Here is a 17,003-nt window from a genome sequence, read left to right as displayed (position 1 = left end):
GTACTCACTCTTGCTCCAATGTATCCAAAATATTGGGAATGGAAGAAGTTGGATAGGTGACGTAGAGCAGGAGATCATCTGCATATAGAGATAGCTTATGAGAGATGCCAAATTTGGAAATCCTGGGTCTTTTTGAAGAGTCTTTAAGACCTTCTTGATCCAAAGCAGCGGGCACAAACACTTAAAGGAATCATAGTGTTCATGTGTTTCTGTTCATGACAGCAGTCAACATAACAAGTGAACAATGATTTGAACTGAGCATTGAACTAAACATGGGAACATTTCTTTTCATGACAATGATCCACAGAATCAAGATTCAAATCACATCATTAGTGCAGCTCTAGTATAAAGACCCTCCTGCCAAGGAGCACGTTGTGTTCAGGTGCAGGTTGTGTCAAAGTCCAGGACTGACTTTATGTCCCAGCCTGACCCAGGAGAGGAAAGATAAGATAATCCTTTATTCATTTCGCAAGCAGAGAAATGTACAGTGTTACAGCAGGAGAACAGGATAGCAGAAGAAAATCACACAGTGCAACAAATTAAAAAAGATAAAAATACAAGTGTAGTAAAAATATGCATCAAAACAATAATTATAGAGCCAGTAAAAGCTAGAAGAATCCATAAAGAGAAGGACAACAAATGAAACCAGAACATCACTAAGGACACACTCACACTAGGTAATCTGTACAGTGACAAAGCAGGTTTGACCCCCAAAGTCCAGTTCCTTTGACTCAAGTGAGCGCTCTGATCCGTGGTCGTGGCCCGGCACGGATGGAAGAGGTGATCTGAGGCATGGTACAGTTTCTCATGCACGAGCAGAAGCACGGGAACTCAACGTGAACATGAAGTATAATCCTGGAGTGTTGTATCTGTTTCTGACTAAAGCCCCGTTCCCACAGAGCGGTTCGGCTTGGTTTGTCTTGGTACGGTGCTCGTTGTTGGGTCCAGCCAGGATGACAAAGTTCAGGCTGTGTCCCTTTGGAGAACCATGACAAAAGACTCTTTATCCCAGCAGACCTTGCAGGTACTCCCAGAATGCTTTGCCACACCTCACACATAGGTGTGAAGTTTTCTTTATTATTTAGTGGTTAGCTGTTAGCTGCTATCGCATGATGCTATTACGTAGCAGCTATCGGCATCCGGCGTACATGGCGCCTACCAAAGAGGGCACAGGTGGCTGTGGAAACGCAAATGGGATCGGGCATAATCGGAAAACTGGACTGAATATTTCAAATATATATGAAATATTTGTAATCTAATATTTGTACGCTTCAAGTTCACATGAAGCCCTGCATGTGTTGTATTACCATGTTATGAAGAAGAGGCAACTGTGCTCAGGCTCGGTTAGTCCTGGAGTAGTGTGGGTACAGGCCAGCGGGGGAATGAGGAGGGGGGTCAGTCGTTGGGTCAACTGGACCTAGAGTGAATTCACCCTGATGCTGCTGATCCAGCACAATGTAATTCACAATGTTTCACCACGGAGATGAACAGTGAATATATCTCTCCTGACAGAAGCATCAACCTCTTCCACTGTCTGATGGAGATGAAGGACCTCTCAGTCCATCAGGAGATCCAAAAGTTCCTGAAGTCAAAGAACAGATCAGAGGAGGAACTCTCTGAGATCCACTGCTCTGCTCTGGCCTACATGCTGCAGATGTCAGAGGAGGTTCTGGATGAGTTGGACCTGAAAAAGTACAAGACATCAGAGCAGGGACGATGGAGACTGATTCCAGCTGTGAGGAACTGCAGGAAGGCAAAGTAAGTCCAGATGTGATGAGCATTATAAATCAGTGTCATGTACTATTTAACTTATTTTAATATAAACTAAACATAATCCTCTCTGTTCACTAAAAACTGTTCCTCTGTTAATGTTCAGGAGAAACAGTCAATCATAGTTTTTTTTTTCATATGTGATGTTTTTTGTCTTTTTGTCCTGAGTTCATAAATATCTTTGATAGTTTTTTGTGAACACATTCAGGAGAGAATTCCCAAAGAAGTGACTGAGATGTGTGATAGTGTTAATCCCTGAAAAGAGAGATATCAGATGCTGTGAGCGCCCCCTTCCAGCCTCTGCAGGCATTACTAATCAATCATGAGCATCATCTCTGAACATCTCAGCAGGTAGATCACAGATAAACTGTTCTTACAGGAGATCCTTCACCTCACTACATTTGATTCTTTGCTGACTTGTTTGATTTCTGGATCATTCTGCAGCAGTCACTGTATTTTCACGTTTATAGAAGTGAGCCACTTCAAAAAAGTAAACTTCCATCTTAAGCTCACAGTCCAAACTATCAGGATTGATGAGACATTCACATGCAGTCAGCTCCATTGTTCCCAAAGAGTTCACAGCAGGTGAGCTGGCTGCCTTTATCAGCTCTGAAGCTCCGCCCATCCAGGAAACATAAAGCCAGGTAGAGGAGAGTGAGAGAAGGAGGGGGGATTTTACACCATAGACATGATGTCCTCCTAAATAGAACTCCATTAGTTTCCATTCATCAGTAACATTTAGTGAATGATTGACAGGTGAAGAATGTACAGGTTTGAAAACCAGTGATGAGACTTTTTGTGTCAGTGACAGATTCCACTGATGTGTAAAGTTAAGACCAAACAGGACAAACTGTTTAATCATCAGATGTGAGACATGAATATCAGACGCTTCTTTTATAAGTCATGTTTCTCTATTTTATGTGTCACTACAGACTTTCTCAGTGTGAACTCTCAGAGACTCACTGTGAAGTCGTGGCCTCAGCTTTGAAGTCCAACCCCTCCCACCTCAGAGAGCTGGACCTGGGCTGGAACAAGAACCTGCAGGATTCAGGAGTGAAGCTGCTGTGTGAGGGACTGCAGAGTCCAAACTGCAGACTGGAGACTCTGATGTAAGATCACTGACTGTAATATTTATATGAATTTCATCACATATTTTAGTCACACATTTATAAATCTTTTTTTAAACATACAATACAAAAAATAATAATAAAGAACCGAGGATATGTTACACAGAGAAAAAGATCATTAAATTAAGGAATAAAAGAAAAAGAATGGGGGGGGGGGGGGGGGTCCTTCAGTCGTCTCTTAATTTGATTGAATGTATTTACATGTTATTATTCCACTCTATCGTTTCCTTTACTCATGTACTCCAGTTACTCATGAAGTCATCTGATGCTAACCAGCTATCCAGGGACTAATGCTAATTGCTACCTGCTGCTAGCTTCTCCACCTTTAGCAGCCACGTGACCTGATGATGACAGTGATGATGTCACTGGTCCAGAGTGAACTCATTCGTCCTCTCTTTCATACCGTTCATGTTTTTTATGATCTTATATCAAAACAAACTCTGTGATTTAAACGTACTGTGAGGAGGTTTGATCTGCTGATGAAACACACTCAAAGTCATCTGGATTTCTCTTGATGATTGTCTAAAGTCAATGAGACCACCAACATTATAAAGTCCTTTTGAAAGTCTGCCTGTTTCCAGCTGCTCGCTGTCACATGAGGAGAATCACAGGACGCTGTCTGGAAAAGCCTTTCTTTACATTTCCTACAGAAGAGATTCACACTGACTTGTAGTTTGTAGAGTTCAAAGCAGGAGGAGTTTTTAGTGAGGGAATACTGTACAGGACAAGATCAGTAAAGAGAGAAGAGGTTTCACATTGTCAACAGGGGGGCGCCAAAACAGACACGTAATGAAAGTTCCTCACAGGAGCTTTGAGTGTTTGAATCTAAGAAGGATCAGGAAGAACTAAAGTATTAATGCATCCTAATGAAGTCCTTCAATGTTGGAATGAACAGATGATCACATCAGTGTGTTCATGTGGACAACATCACACATTCATGTATAAAGCTCACTGTCATCTACATTTAACTCTTTTATTCTTTATTCAGATTGACGGGCTGCAGTTTGTCAGAGATCAGCTGTTCTTCTCTGGCCTCAGCTCTGAAGTCCAACCCCTCCCATCTCAGAGAGCTGGACCTGAACTGGAACGAGAACCTGCAGGATTCAGGAATGAAGCTGCTGTGTGATTATCTGCAGAGTCCAAACTGCAGACTGGAGACTCTGAGGTCAGATCACTGACTGTGTCATTCATTTGGATCATATCAATCCACATCCTCCATTGTTGCACATTTCTGGATTTATATGTTTTCACTATTTGTCTGAATTTGAATCTTGTGATTTTAAATTATTTTGGAGATTTTTCTTTTTTCCAAGTTGTTGAATAATTTAGAGATTTGATGCGAAAATGTTTTTGTGACTCTGTGAAGTAAAGTTGAACAAGGTGCACATGAAGCCTCTGGTTTCCTCTGGTTCTGTTAAGAAGTGAAATCATGAAGACTTGTGATTGAATAATGTGTGATTTGATAAATGTAGTAACATCACAGAGCTGACTGAGATCAGCAGCCTGTTCTTCATCTGTGCACATGAACAGCTGGATGAATGTTGAGCTGACATTTGGAGGATTTAGATTTAGTGAAGACACAATCAGAAATGATCCTCTAATCATTTAGAGAAAACTTGATTCATCAGGACAAAGTGATGTTGAGATACTCATCACAACCTGAACACATGTGACTGGATTACACATTATTTTTATTCTTCTTTTATTCTTTATTCAGATTGAGTCACTGCAGTTTGTCAGAGATCAGCTGTTCTTCTCTGGCCTCAGCTCTGAAGTCCAACCCCTCCCATCTCAGAGAGCTGGACCTGAGTATCAACTCCCTGCAGGATTCAGAGGTGAAGCTGCTGTGTGATTATCTGCAGAGTCCAAACTGCAGACTGGAGACTCTGATGTAAGATCACTGACTGTAATGTTTATATGAATTTCATCATATATTTTGTTCATCCAGTCACATTTATAAATCTTTTTTTAAACATACAATACAAAAAATAATAATAAAGAACCGAGGATATGTTACATAGAGATAAAGATCATTAAATGAAGAAAGTTAAGAAATAGAATGGGGGATCCTTCAGTCCTCTCTTAATTTAATTAAATGTATATACATGTTATTATTCCACTCCATTGTTTCCTTTACTCATTTACTCCAGTTACTCATGAAGTCATCTTCTCTGTTTCTTAGTCTAAACGTGATTCTTTACATTTATTTAACTTCTTCAGCTGTTACCTTCCATGCATTAATAGATGGAGATTTATCATCCAATCAGCTCCCTGTCATTTGCTTTCATGCAGCTATGTGTATTATTGTGTACAAGTATTTATCCCTTTCTTCTCTATTCCTGCTGGAGCGATACCAACTGTTAATTTTATTTTTATTGAAGCTTTTATTTAAGCAGGTTGGTCCCATTGAGATTAAGAACCTCTTTTTTCACAGGAGACCTGGTCGAGACAGGCAGCAGCAAAAACACAAAGTTACAGACACAAAGGGAGACAAAGGACAATTTACAATAACAATATGATAGAACCATCAATGAATCAAATCTGGGAGTCAGTAGCTCAAGCAGTCAAACTAAAACCATGTGCATCCTGTAGAATCTGCTTCCAGGTCTTTCATTTTAGATTTAAAAACCTTCAAGGACTCCATTCTGCAACAGATTCCAGGCTGAGGGTGCAGAAAACACAAAAGCACTTTTACTCATTTCTGTTTGAGCGTTTGGAACAGAGAGCATGAAAAGGTCCTGAGAACACAAAGAATACTGTCCAGTACTTTTCTGTGTGATAAAAACACAGAGATAGTGAGGAAGCAACCAAGAATGACCTTCTACTGTATATAAAGGTGTACCAGTGTAAGAGCCTACGGGTCACCAGAGCACGCCATCCAACCCGAGAGGACATGTAGAATATGAAGTGGATGAAGCCATTTCTATAAATATTAATATTTGTAATCTTCTCCTGAACAAATCCCCAAAACCTTCCCAACACGGGACAAGAGTCAAAGATATGCTGATGATTGTCTTCCTGATCCCCACACTTCCTCCAGCAGGCTCTACTTCCTGATCAAATGTCTTTTGTGTTCAGTTTGTATCTATTTTAGAGTTCTGCTGAGATCTGTTTCTTAAAAGTACATTTAAAAATGTATTTAGTTGATGTGGATCGTTCCAAATGTCTGAACAGTTTGTAGAGTGAGTCAAAGGAGAGAAATGAAATCTGTGATGGGATCGTTTTCTGTCTTCACAGACTCAACATTGTGCTCCATCAGTCAGAGTGTAACAGTCTGAATGTTGTTGTAGTTCCAAACAGCTCCACCAGGTGGAGCCTCTGTTCTGTTCTGAGTGTGTGATAGAAAGAGTTGTTGATCTCTGACATCCATCTTCATGTGTGTGAGACGGTGAGAGGACTCTGACCCTCAGTGAGGAGTTGGTGCAGGTCACGTCTTTATATCACTGCTCATGTTTGATGAGTGAATATAGAGCCGTAGAGACCTGGCTCTGTGTGCTCCATATCAAGTCTTGGAGAATTAAAGTGCTGTGTGGAAATCCCCACTCTGCTGTCTGTCAGCTATCTGATGCTAACCAGCTATCCAGGGACTAATGCTAATTGCTACCTGCTGCTAGCTTCTCCACCTGTAGCAGCCACGTGACCTGATGATGTCAGTGATGATGTCACTGGTCCAGAGTGAACTCATTCGTCCTCTCTTTCATACCGTTCATGTTTTTTATGATCTTATATGAAAACAAACTCTGTGATTTAAACGTACTGTGAGGAGGTTTGATCTGCTGATGAAACACAAAGTTTTTGCTCAAAGTAATCTGGATTTCTCTTGATGATTGTCTAAAGTCAATGAGACCACCAACATTATAAAGTCCTTTTGAAAATCTGCCTGTTTCCAGCTGCTCGCTGTCACATGAGGAGAATCACAGGACGCTGTCTGGAAAAGCCTTTCTTTACATTTCCTACAGAAGAGATTCACACTGACTTGTAGTTTGTAGAGTTCAAAGAAAGCAGGAGGAGTTTTTAGTGAGGGAATACTGTACAGGACAAGATCAGTAAAGAGAGAAGAGGTTTCACTTTGTCCACAGGGGGGCGCCAAAACAGACACGTAATGAAAGTTCCTCACAGGAGCTTTGAGTGTTTGAATCTAAGAAGGATCAGGAAGAACTAAAGTATTAATGCATCCTAATAAAGTCCTTCAATGTTGGAATGAACAGATGATGATCACATCAGTGTGTTCATGTGGACAACATCACACATTCATGTATAAAGCTCACTGTCATCTACATTTACTTCTTTTATTCTTTATTCAGATTGGAGCGCTGCAGTTTGTCAGAGATCAGCTGTTCTTCTCTGGCCTCAGCTCTGAAGTCCAACCCCTCCCATCTCAGAAAGCTGGACCTGAGCATCAACGACCTGCAGGATTCAGGAATGAAGCTGCTGTGTGATTTTCTGCAGAGTCCAAACTGCAGACTGGAGACTCTGAGGTCAGATCACTGACTGTGTCATTCATTTGGATCATTTCAATCCACATCCTCCATTGTTGCACATTTCAGGATTTATATGTTTTCACTATTTGTCTGAATTTGAATCTTGGGAAATTAAATTATTTTGGAGATTTTTCTTTTTTCCAAGTTGTTAAATAATTTAGAGATTTGATGTGAAAATGTTTTTGTGACTCTGTGAAGTAAAGTTGAACAAGGTGCACATGAAGCCTCTGGTTTCCTCTGGTTCTGTTAAGAAGTGAAATCATGAAGACTTGTGATTGAATAATGTGTGATTTGATAAATGTAGTAAGATCACAGAGCTGACTGAGATCAGCAGCCTGTTCTTCATCTGTGCACATGAACAGCTGGATGAATGTTGAGCTGACATTTGGAGGATTTAAATTTAGTGAATACACAATCAGAAATGATCCTCTAATCATTTAGAGAAAACTTGATTCATCAGGACAAAGTGATGTTGAGATACTCATCACAACCTGAACACATGTGACTGGATTACACATTATTTTTATTCTTCTGTTATTCTTTATTCAGATTGATGGGCTGCAGTTTGTCAGAGATCAGCTGTTCTTCTCTGGCCTCAGCTCTGAAGTCCAACCCCTCCCATCTCAGAGAGCTGGACCTGAGATACAATGACCTGCAGGATTCAGGAGTGAAGCTGCTGTGTGATCTTCAGAAGAATCCAAACTATCGACTGGAGACTCTGAGGTCAGTCTCTCAGTGTTCTTTAGTAAACCCTCCACATGTTTGAATTTATTTATTTAACAGGGACAATGTGATTGAACATAGTCTCAATACAAAGCATGAAACTGATGAGCTGCATAAAGAGTTTATAGCTGTTGTTAATTTCCAGCTTGTGTCTCTAGTTGATCCTTTGTGTAAACAAACACATTAAACTCCAAAACACTTGATGAGGATCCATTAAAATACATGAACCACAATATGACAATACAAATGCTTTAAAGCAGAGAACATTACAGATTGAAGATCCAATCTAAAAGTGGGTACAGCTCTCATTTCATTCATTCAGATTCTTGTTTGTTGTTGGAGAAATCCTTTTCTGGGTGGACACTATGAAGAGAGTTCAACATACTCAGGGTTTGTTTTCTGTGATCTGGCTTCACTAACCCTGACAGAAGAGATGGTGCTGAACAGTCACATGAAGCTGCTTATCAACCTGAGAAGTAAACTCAGAGTTTCAGAGAGCTCGCTCACATAAAAGGGGCGGAGCTATCTTCATTTAACCTATCACAATCATCACAGAGTCTGCAGTCAGCAGATCATCATATCTAACAAACTGTGAACAAACTATATGAATAATATGAAGAAGTTGAAGACAAACAGGCTCAAAGACTAAAGTTACACAGCTGCAGGAACAAATGCAGGAAGGACAACTGACAGAAACAAAGAAACATCAGAGAGGATTCATGTCCAAACTACGGCTTCTTCTATTTCCTTCCCATCGTTAGTTCACCTCAGAACTGAGCAGAAGAACTCGTGTTTCTTCTCTGAACTGAATGTGTTGCTCTGACTCTTTCATGTGGAGACCAGAACAGCTTGAGAAGTTCAGCTGCAGCTCTGAGCATCACAAACAGAGCGGCATGGAGACAGAAACTAAAATGTAAACATGACAGTAACTTCTGATTTCTGTCATCTCTCTTCTTCTCTCATTAGCTGCTGGTGATGATCTCTGTCATAATGTGAGTGATCAGGACTCTGGTGGAGCAGAGAGGAGCAGCTGATGATCCACAGAGGAGGAACCTCCACCATCTTGTGTGTGGAGAAGCTCTGCAAGCTGAGGAGATCTTCATCCATCAGGGACTGACAGAGGAATCAGCTCACAGTTCATTTCAGTGATATTTCTAATCAATCTGTTCTCCACACATTACAGGAGAGGACACATGGGACATTCTTATCTATCTACTTCATAAACAAATTCAAATAATGACATACTAAATGATAGATCAGCTCTACATAGACTACTTCTATGAAAACAAACTGTGTAAACTCTGCAGGGCTGGAAAAGTGCAACAACAGGACAACTCTCCAGTCCACATGTTTCTGAAAGTATTCAGATGAGAGCATTCTTCTGAGTGTGATCATGGGTCTGATGAACATTTCAAACGTTTAGATTGGATCAGAACAGCCAATCAGAATGCAGGAAAATCAAAGTTCCTCACCTGTTGTATTAAACAGCCAATCAGGACTCGATGTTGATTGAAGCATACGAGCACAGGCCTTCACAGAGCAAACAATGAAATATGTAACGGATGCAACAATGCAACGCCATGTAAACGTCTGGCGTGCTGCTAGGACACGGTGTAAAAACATGGAAAACTCTGAAGCGCCTTGGTTTAGATAAGAACTTTTTTGTATGAACATGATATTAACGTGCCGACGCCTTTTCTACTGGCACAGATTAAAGAATGTAAAGTGGATTATTATCAGCTTTATCTCAGCGTGTCTGCAGTCTCATGTAGTCTGCTGCATATTAGTCTTTAAACAGTGAAAAAACAAAAACTCTTGTTTTCCACGATAGACAGCGGCATGTTGCAATCAATAACCAAGTCTGACAGTATTGAATTAGTGATTGCTTTCTGTTGAGGATGAGTTGTGCTGTACTGCCCTGCACGGGTGTCCATGAACTGTGAGACTGACGGCTGTTGTGACTCATTTATGATTCTTTTGTTGATCTGGTATTCTTCATATCTGTAAGAGAAAAGCATGTTAAACAGATGTCAGAAAATGCATTACAGGCCCATATGACTTGCAGATGAAACTAGATTTATAACCAATCTAATTAAAGTAATTAGATTGTAAACTACAACGCCTAAATTAGCTTCAAATTTGAAGAATACAATTCAGATTTTGAGGGGAATGTGAAGGAAAAATTATGAAGTTAAGTTATATTTAAAAGCCACAGTAACACTTAATGAAATTGGAATTAATTACAAAACAAAATAAATTGCAAACATTCAAAATCAGCACATTTGAATACACAATGCAAGGTTTTCACTGCGATCTGAAAATTAGCTGAAGTTGTCAGACAAACAAACTGAAGTAAAAAGTAAATGATTTCCCTCTCAGATGTAATGCAGTAGGAGTATAGTGTAGCACTATATGGAAAAGTAAGCACAAGTAATGTAAACTGTATCGTTTATTAGTAGCCTGCAGTACTTAATGTCACCACTGTATAAACAGGTGCTAAAACAAATAATCAATAATTAAATATATGAGGAAATGATCCCCGACAAGGTAATGCACGACTCTGACACAAAATGGGGAGGGGCCTTAACGTTCCCCATAACTTCAGCTAACGTACCTTCAGAGTTGTAGTTTCCAGTAATGCTATTTAAACTAGCCGTTTAGCTAACGTTATCTAATGCATTTACTCACAATAAATATTAGCCTCCACTTACCGTTCTTTGTGTGACTTCAAATGTTGAACGAAGTTTGAAGTTGTTGCATCCCCGTCTGTAATTCTTGAACTGCATGTTCTACATCTGGCAGCTCTTTGTTTGTTTACCACCTCGTAGGTTTTGTACGCAAATGTAATTATCTTTGGTAGCATGGTGTTTGTGTGGCTCGTATGGGCTCGCGTCGCTAACATCCATTACACACTTCTTCATGGGCTATTCTGACATTTGATTGGATGTTGTCGGATGCTTCAAACAAGGTGGATTCTGGGGGAAAGGTGTCAGCTTGCTGAGAGTGGATGAGAAGCGTTAGTAGATTCAGGGAGTGAAGGGAAATATTTTATCTATCTATCTATCTATCTATCTATCTATCTATCTATCTATCTATCTATCTATCTTGTAAGAGCCAATATGCATATAATTGATTTGATTACAAATATTTAGTTAAAAATGATTAAAATCTGATTTTCAGTAATTTCATGTTTATTCATAATGTTTAAAATAGTTTGTAAGGTCATAATTTAGTCATTAAAATGGTGAAAAGGTTATTTTTTATGTTTCTGAATGTTTCGTTCGTGACATCACTGCGTAGTTAAATGTGACGGATGTAACGTAAGCAGTTGGAGTCAAATATTAAAGGAAGCTACACAGTTTTTTGACCGTGCGTTAGACCTTCTGTTAAACCTGTATTTTACTTTGACATTTTTTCAGTAAACCTTTCGAAACGAAGGAAAGTTGTCTTGTTTTTTTCACTCGCGTTGCAAATACTGTGAGTTGACTCCAATAAGTGATACAGAGGACGAAGAAAGAGACGGAGTGCCACTACATATCTATCTATCTATCTATCTATCTATCTATCTATCTATCTATCTATCTATCGGCTTTCTCCACTTGCTAATCAATCATAAGTCTGTTATGGTGCGCCTTGATTGAAATGTTTCATATTCATATTGAGTTCCATCATATTCAAAGACTGTCTGCATCACTAATGACTCTATCCTGTGAAATCCTTCAGACTCACCTTTCCAGTAGAGATCTCTCCCCTCTCACTCCCTGTGCTCCTCTGTCCTGACTCCTGCAGGTCAATGGGGTGGTTGACTGATTATTATTAATATTAGTGTATTTTTATCATTATTATTATTGTTAATATCCAATGATGATAATCATAGTGAATGAGCTCAGCTCCTGTTTCAGGTGTGCATCCGTGCATAAAGTGAGAAACACAGCTGATGCTCCAGAAGGAAGGAAATCAGCCCAAAGATAGTATATGGTAAAGAGAGTGCACACTTAGCTCTATAAACAACCAGGGCCTTCACAATGCATTTCACACTAACTAGCTAGCTAAGTAGCAGAGTTGTTTTAGAGCTGGAAAGTAGCTGTGCAAGCTAGGTTTTTACTTGTCAAACAGGAAGCACTTGGTTCATTAATTACATGGGACTTTGTGCTGTTAGCTGGGGGCTAACTAATTATTACTAGCAGCAGAGAAGAATACTTACTTTGTTAAAAAACTTTCTTATATCCACTCTGCATTCACGTCCTTCTCCTCACGCTGTTCTAGCCGCTCTGTGTGGACTTCATCTTACACACACACGCTGCAGGAGTGCAAGCTAGGTCGCAGGGAAAACACGGACTGGATTTTCAGTCACGTGGGCGGTCTCTATATGAACAAGTGGAATGGATTGGATAACGACGCGCTGAAGGGTCTCTCTACCTGACACGATGAAGTGAAGAGAAACTGACAGATTCATCATCATATTTAAGTCAATAATGACAGGTTATATGATGATTTATTTAAACTCATATTCTGGCCACTTTATATTGAATTTGTCAGCACGTTTTGTAACAAGAAAAACTTTTTTTTTTAAATATAAAATACCAAATTATTTAGGGAGGCTTCAGACCCCCTATATAATAATATAATACCCTGAGTTTTATTGAAAAAAGGACGACTAAATGACCACGAGGGTTCAGTCTGAAAAGTCTGCATGGGTCTGTAAAGATTTCTGTAGCTTCAGTGTTTAGCCAGCTCTGCATGTAGAGACACTGTAGCTTCAGTGTTTAGCCAGCTCTGCATGTGGTGCACACTGTAGCTTCAGTGTTTAGCCAGCTCTGCATGTGGTGGACACTGTAGCTTCAGTGTTTAGCCAGCTCTGCATGTGGTGCACACTGTAGCTTCAGTGTTTAGCCAGCTCTGCATGGGTCTGTAAAGCTTTCTGCGTTCTAACCTCTCTCCATGTTTCATCTCCAACATTGATCCTAGTTTGAGCAGCTTTCTGCTGCTGGAGCTTATTAGAAACATGCAGAGGCTTTTTAGCTCGGGTACAATCACTTCTATCTGAAGCAGTTCCACTGCCCGCTTCCATCGCTGCAACACCTGTTCACCTGATAACTGCTCTCATATCTGCCAAACCCAGGGGCGTCCAAAACGGCCTTCAAAGCCCCGCCTACCTTCTCTGGTCCAATCAGATCCAGAACATTCAGGAGCAGAATCTAAAGTTAGAAGGAGGACATACTGGCTGCTGCATTGTTGTCAGAGAAGCTTCAACACAGCATGTTTCCTTCATGATCACACAGGAAGAGAGCAGCTCTCTGATTGGTTGATTGATCACAGGGTTAGAGAGCAGCTCTCTGATTGGTCCTTTAACTGATGACACGACCAAACACAGACAAAAGTCGGTGCATTTACTGTATTTATTGAAAGATTGCAGTACTGAGCTGATTGTAGACCGATGCAGGTGACAGTGTGATAGAAGACAGTGTGAAATAAGTGTGCAGTGATTCAATGCAGTCCACTCTAACGATACATCAACAAGAGCTCTACGTCCCGTTTCACTTCATCACTATGTACAAATCGTGTTTTGAATTTGAGCTTGGAGCTGCAGGGAGGAAAGGAGTGAGCGTCTGTGAACCTGCTGCTGTGCAGGTCTGTCTGTTTGCACCTGTGCTGCCTGATGTACAGGAAGACATCGATGAAGAGTCTGAGAGAAGCAAACGTTCATGTTTGTAGAAGTGGAATCTGAAATAATAAAATGTTCTTATTGTTTTGCACAAAGTTGTTTGTCGCTCCCTCGATGCATCCAGTCCTGAAGAAAACTAACCCTGATGTTTTCCCTCAGCCGATGATTCATAAAAGCAAGTCACTGTCAGGAAGAGAACTATAAAAGTACAGACATCCTGGACTGTTCGAGCACAGTGAATATATGAACAAACATGAAGAGTTACAGTCAGCTCACTGCAACGTGCCGAGGGTTCCAGTTTGTAACGTCAAACCAAATGAAAAGGCACATCACATGTTCTCAAGCCCACGTTTAAACCACACCGCCTGGAGAAAACAAGAGGATTACATTGCACACAACAATGTACCAAAACCACCTCTCCAAGACCGACTCAGCACCCGGGTCACTGCAGGCCGTCTGAAACCCCGTCAGGGACTTCTTTAAAGGGGAGCGCTGGTCCCGTCTGAACCCGACCGGAGACATTCAGAAACTTTTTGTACCTTTTAGTCGTTTTGATGCCAGAATACCAAAACAAAAGGTTTTAGTTTAAAACTGGCAGCGCTCCCCTTTAAGGTGACCATGTGACCTCACATTCTGCGTTATGTACATCGTCTGTATTTAAGGCTCTTCTTCTCCATCTCTCATGTTTCTGCTGATCTGCTCGGTGAACATCGTGCAGGTTTGTCTCCAGAGGCCGACGTCGACCCCGAGACGATGACCGAGAGGTCGGCTACAAACACAGCACAGCGCAGAAACATTAACCCTTTAGATTCTACGGTGGTGTTTATTTTTGACAGATTCTTAAGTTGCCACTGACACATGTCGGCTTTGAAAAAGTCGTTTTTCCTGTCCGTCTTTGTCCGCCATCAGAAGACTGCAGAGAAGTTTACGGGTTTCTGCAGAATCCGGAGCGCTCTTTTCACCTTCTTTCTGTGTGTGTGTGTGTGTGTGTGTGTGTGTGTGTGTGTGGAGCAGGACTGTATGCTGAGGAAGAAACAAATAAAAACAAAATGCTTTGGTCCATGCATTGTGTATCTTGGCTGTTTGGAGCACCCGTCATGGCGGCTCGTGTCCCCGTCCTCTATCCGTTCTCCCTCCACAGGACTAAGTGAATGCTATGGTCGGGCATGCTGGTGGCAAACACCAGTCCAGAGTCATTGTCCCCGTCCAGCCCGTTCAGCCACGACGTCACGCCGGCCAGGAAGCTGGACCCTCGTTTGGACTTTCTGTAGGCTGGCAGAGGCCAGCGTCCCGAGATCGCCTCAGTCCTCAAGTCCATCACGTACAGGAAGTGGTTATCAAAGAGGAGCGCGAAGACCTCGCCGAAACTCAGCAGGGACAGGTTAGCCGGGTCCTGGGTCTTTATCACCCTGAGGACGAGACAAAGAAGAGCAGCTGGGTGAACAGACACGTTCTCTGGGTGAAATCAGAGTTTTTTTAAACGTTGAGTTTGAAGGAAAATGTGGATTTTTTTGTTTGGACCATCAGTCAGCCAATAAGATCAAAGCGGGCCTCTTCCTGCAGAATAAATCCGAGGAGGCTGGAGGAGAAACTCGGGACAAAGTCTGAGCGTTGGGTTCCTGCAGTGAAAGTCTGAATAGCTGCATCATGAAGGAGCTACAGAAAAGAGCTGAGTGAACTCTTTCCTGCTTCCTCGTTATAAATCAGAAACCGTGTTCGCTTCTCTTTGTACCTGAGAATCTGGAAGCTGGCGAAGTCCCACTGATAGACCCCGAGGTCGGAGCTGCACACGATGTATTTCCCGTCAAACTGCAGACGAGGCTGCAGGCTGATGCTGCGATCCTCCGACACAGACAGAGTCTTCAGACACTTACAGTTGATCTCTCTGCCTAAAGGCCAGACCTGCAGAGGGAACACAGCGTGAGCACCATCTGCTGGCCTCCTCGGGTACTGCATCACAAACACAGCCAGGAGCTTTACCTTGATTTCATATTTATCAGCGCTCAGGAGGATGTAATCCCCCGGACTGTGCAGCATGGACTCCACCTCGCTCTTCTGTAGAATCACCTGACGGGACACAACCACACGTTTTACATTATTTAAGAAAATCTGAAAAACACGTTTCACAAACAGACAAATAACTTCAGTAACATCAGAAGTTTCATCAATCTGCGGTCGGTCTGATGCCGTCCGTCTCCAGCGTGACGTTTTGTTTTAGTCTCTTGATTTGTGAATGAAATATCTGTAAAGAAAGGCGTCGTCAAGGAGAGTTATTAAGAGCCAAAGAAACGACATCCTGTCAAATATCTGTCCCTGAAAAAGATTTGAAAGTCTTTCAGCCAAAATCTGCCTGAAGTTGTTAAAAAAAAAAAAAAAAGAGCGTGACGAGAAGAAGCCATCGTTTTATCTCGGTACAGATCTCTGATTTATTCAGTGTGACGCTCTCGTGGGTCTGAAGTGACGACCGTCTGATGAGTCGTTAACGTGAAACGACAGAAAACTTTTTGAATCAATGTTTGTTTTCTTCTTATTTGATCCCCAGGTAATCACACCAGCCAATCAAATGAAGCCATGATCCGTTACGATGCAGCTTTAGAAAATCACAAATTCAGAATCAGTTTTGTTTTTTTATCAGGGGCGTGTCCAGTGGGGTGGGGGAGGGGGGGGGGGGGGTTAGGGCTAACCCTAACCCTTGTCCTGCCGTAGGTGGGACTGCAGGCTGTGTTTCTGCTACAGACCACTCGTGTGTTTGAGCGTGCAGATGTTTGTTTGCATTTTTAAAATACTTTAAACCGTCACATTTTAAGTTCTTGAAGAATGAAGACGTTTATGTCGTCTTCATCTTGTTTTACTGAAAAGTCGACGTGATTGGTGCAGACATAAGGGGGGAATAAATTACCTTTATTCATGTGTGAACCACCTGGACACGCCCCTGATCATTATTATTATCAGTGTTTTGTATATGAGTGAAAATCCAAATGATGTATTTCTTTAAGTTTTGGACCTGTTTCAGTTTGTATCCAGATGAACTCAGTGTTTTTGGGGCCACTGCATGTGTTTTTGTGTACAGACTTTCTAGTGTTGTAACTGTGAAACAGATCACCGAGTCGTGATTATCAGTCTGTGATTCTTTTGCTAACTTATTTCTTACCATGGCAACTCTACATGTCGCTGTATTTTTCAGCTTCAGACTCTGAATTGGGAATAAAAACGTATGTACAGAAAGTTTCTGACGTG

The 17,003-nt window shown here is 41.3% G+C and overlaps 2 protein-coding genes across 2 annotated transcripts in view; one reads left to right on the top strand and one right to left on the bottom strand.

Annotated features, from left to right (window-relative positions):
• LOC306836628 (NACHT, LRR and PYD domains-containing protein 3-like) overlaps window positions 1-8,562 on the top strand; it is a gene marked incomplete at its 5' end in the record, with an annotated part of 41,995 nt that extends 33,433 nt beyond the window's left edge. Inside the window, 6 exons of the mRNA XM_079363804.1 lie at window positions 1,667-1,758; window positions 2,703-2,879; window positions 3,886-4,062; window positions 4,615-4,788; window positions 7,202-7,375; window positions 7,928-8,562. Coding sequence (XP_079219930.1) covers window positions 1,667-1,758; window positions 2,703-2,879; window positions 3,886-4,062; window positions 4,615-4,788; window positions 7,202-7,375; window positions 7,928-8,144 — 1,011 coding nt within the window. The 3' untranslated portion in view covers window positions 8,145-8,562. The remainder of the gene's footprint in view (window positions 1-1,666; window positions 1,759-2,702; window positions 2,880-3,885; window positions 4,063-4,614; window positions 4,789-7,201; window positions 7,376-7,927) is intronic.
• A 6,183-nt stretch (window positions 8,563-14,745) lies between these two features.
• Window positions 14,746-15,874, bottom strand: LOC306836865 (F-box/WD repeat-containing protein 2-like). Its single transcript, XM_079364207.1, has 3 exons — window positions 15,747-15,874; window positions 15,499-15,668; window positions 14,746-15,175 (listed from the first exon to the last, which is right to left on the bottom strand). The coding sequence occupies exons 1-3, from the start codon at window positions 15,801-15,803 to the stop codon at window positions 14,887-14,889; spliced, it is 516 nt and encodes a 171-aa protein (XP_079220333.1). The 5' UTR covers window positions 15,804-15,874; the 3' UTR covers window positions 14,746-14,886.
• Window positions 15,875-17,003: the final 1,129 nt, after the last annotated feature.

Source organism: Symphodus melops (genome assembly GCF_947650265.1).
Source record: "Symphodus melops genome assembly, chromosome: 16".
NCBI lineage: Eukaryota > Metazoa > Chordata > Actinopteri > Labriformes > Labridae > Symphodus > Symphodus melops.
This window is presented reverse-complemented; position numbering and strand designations above follow the sequence as displayed.

What these genes read in the sequence shown, in the direction of transcription:
- LOC306836865 (XM_079364207.1), bottom strand. Translation starts at nt 15,803, where the DNA reads ATGCTGCACAGTCCGGGGGATTACATCCTCCTGAGCGCTGATAAATAT. An exon ending in CTGATAAATATGAAATCAAG is followed by an intron (nt 15,669 to 15,746) that starts GTAAAGCTCCTG and finishes TTCCCTCTGCAG; the next exon opens with GTCTGGCCTTTAGGCAGAGA. An exon ending in GCCAGCTTCCAGATTCTCAG is followed by an intron (nt 15,176 to 15,498) that starts GTACAAAGAGAA and finishes TCTCGTCCTCAG; the next exon opens with GGTGATAAAGACCCAGGACC.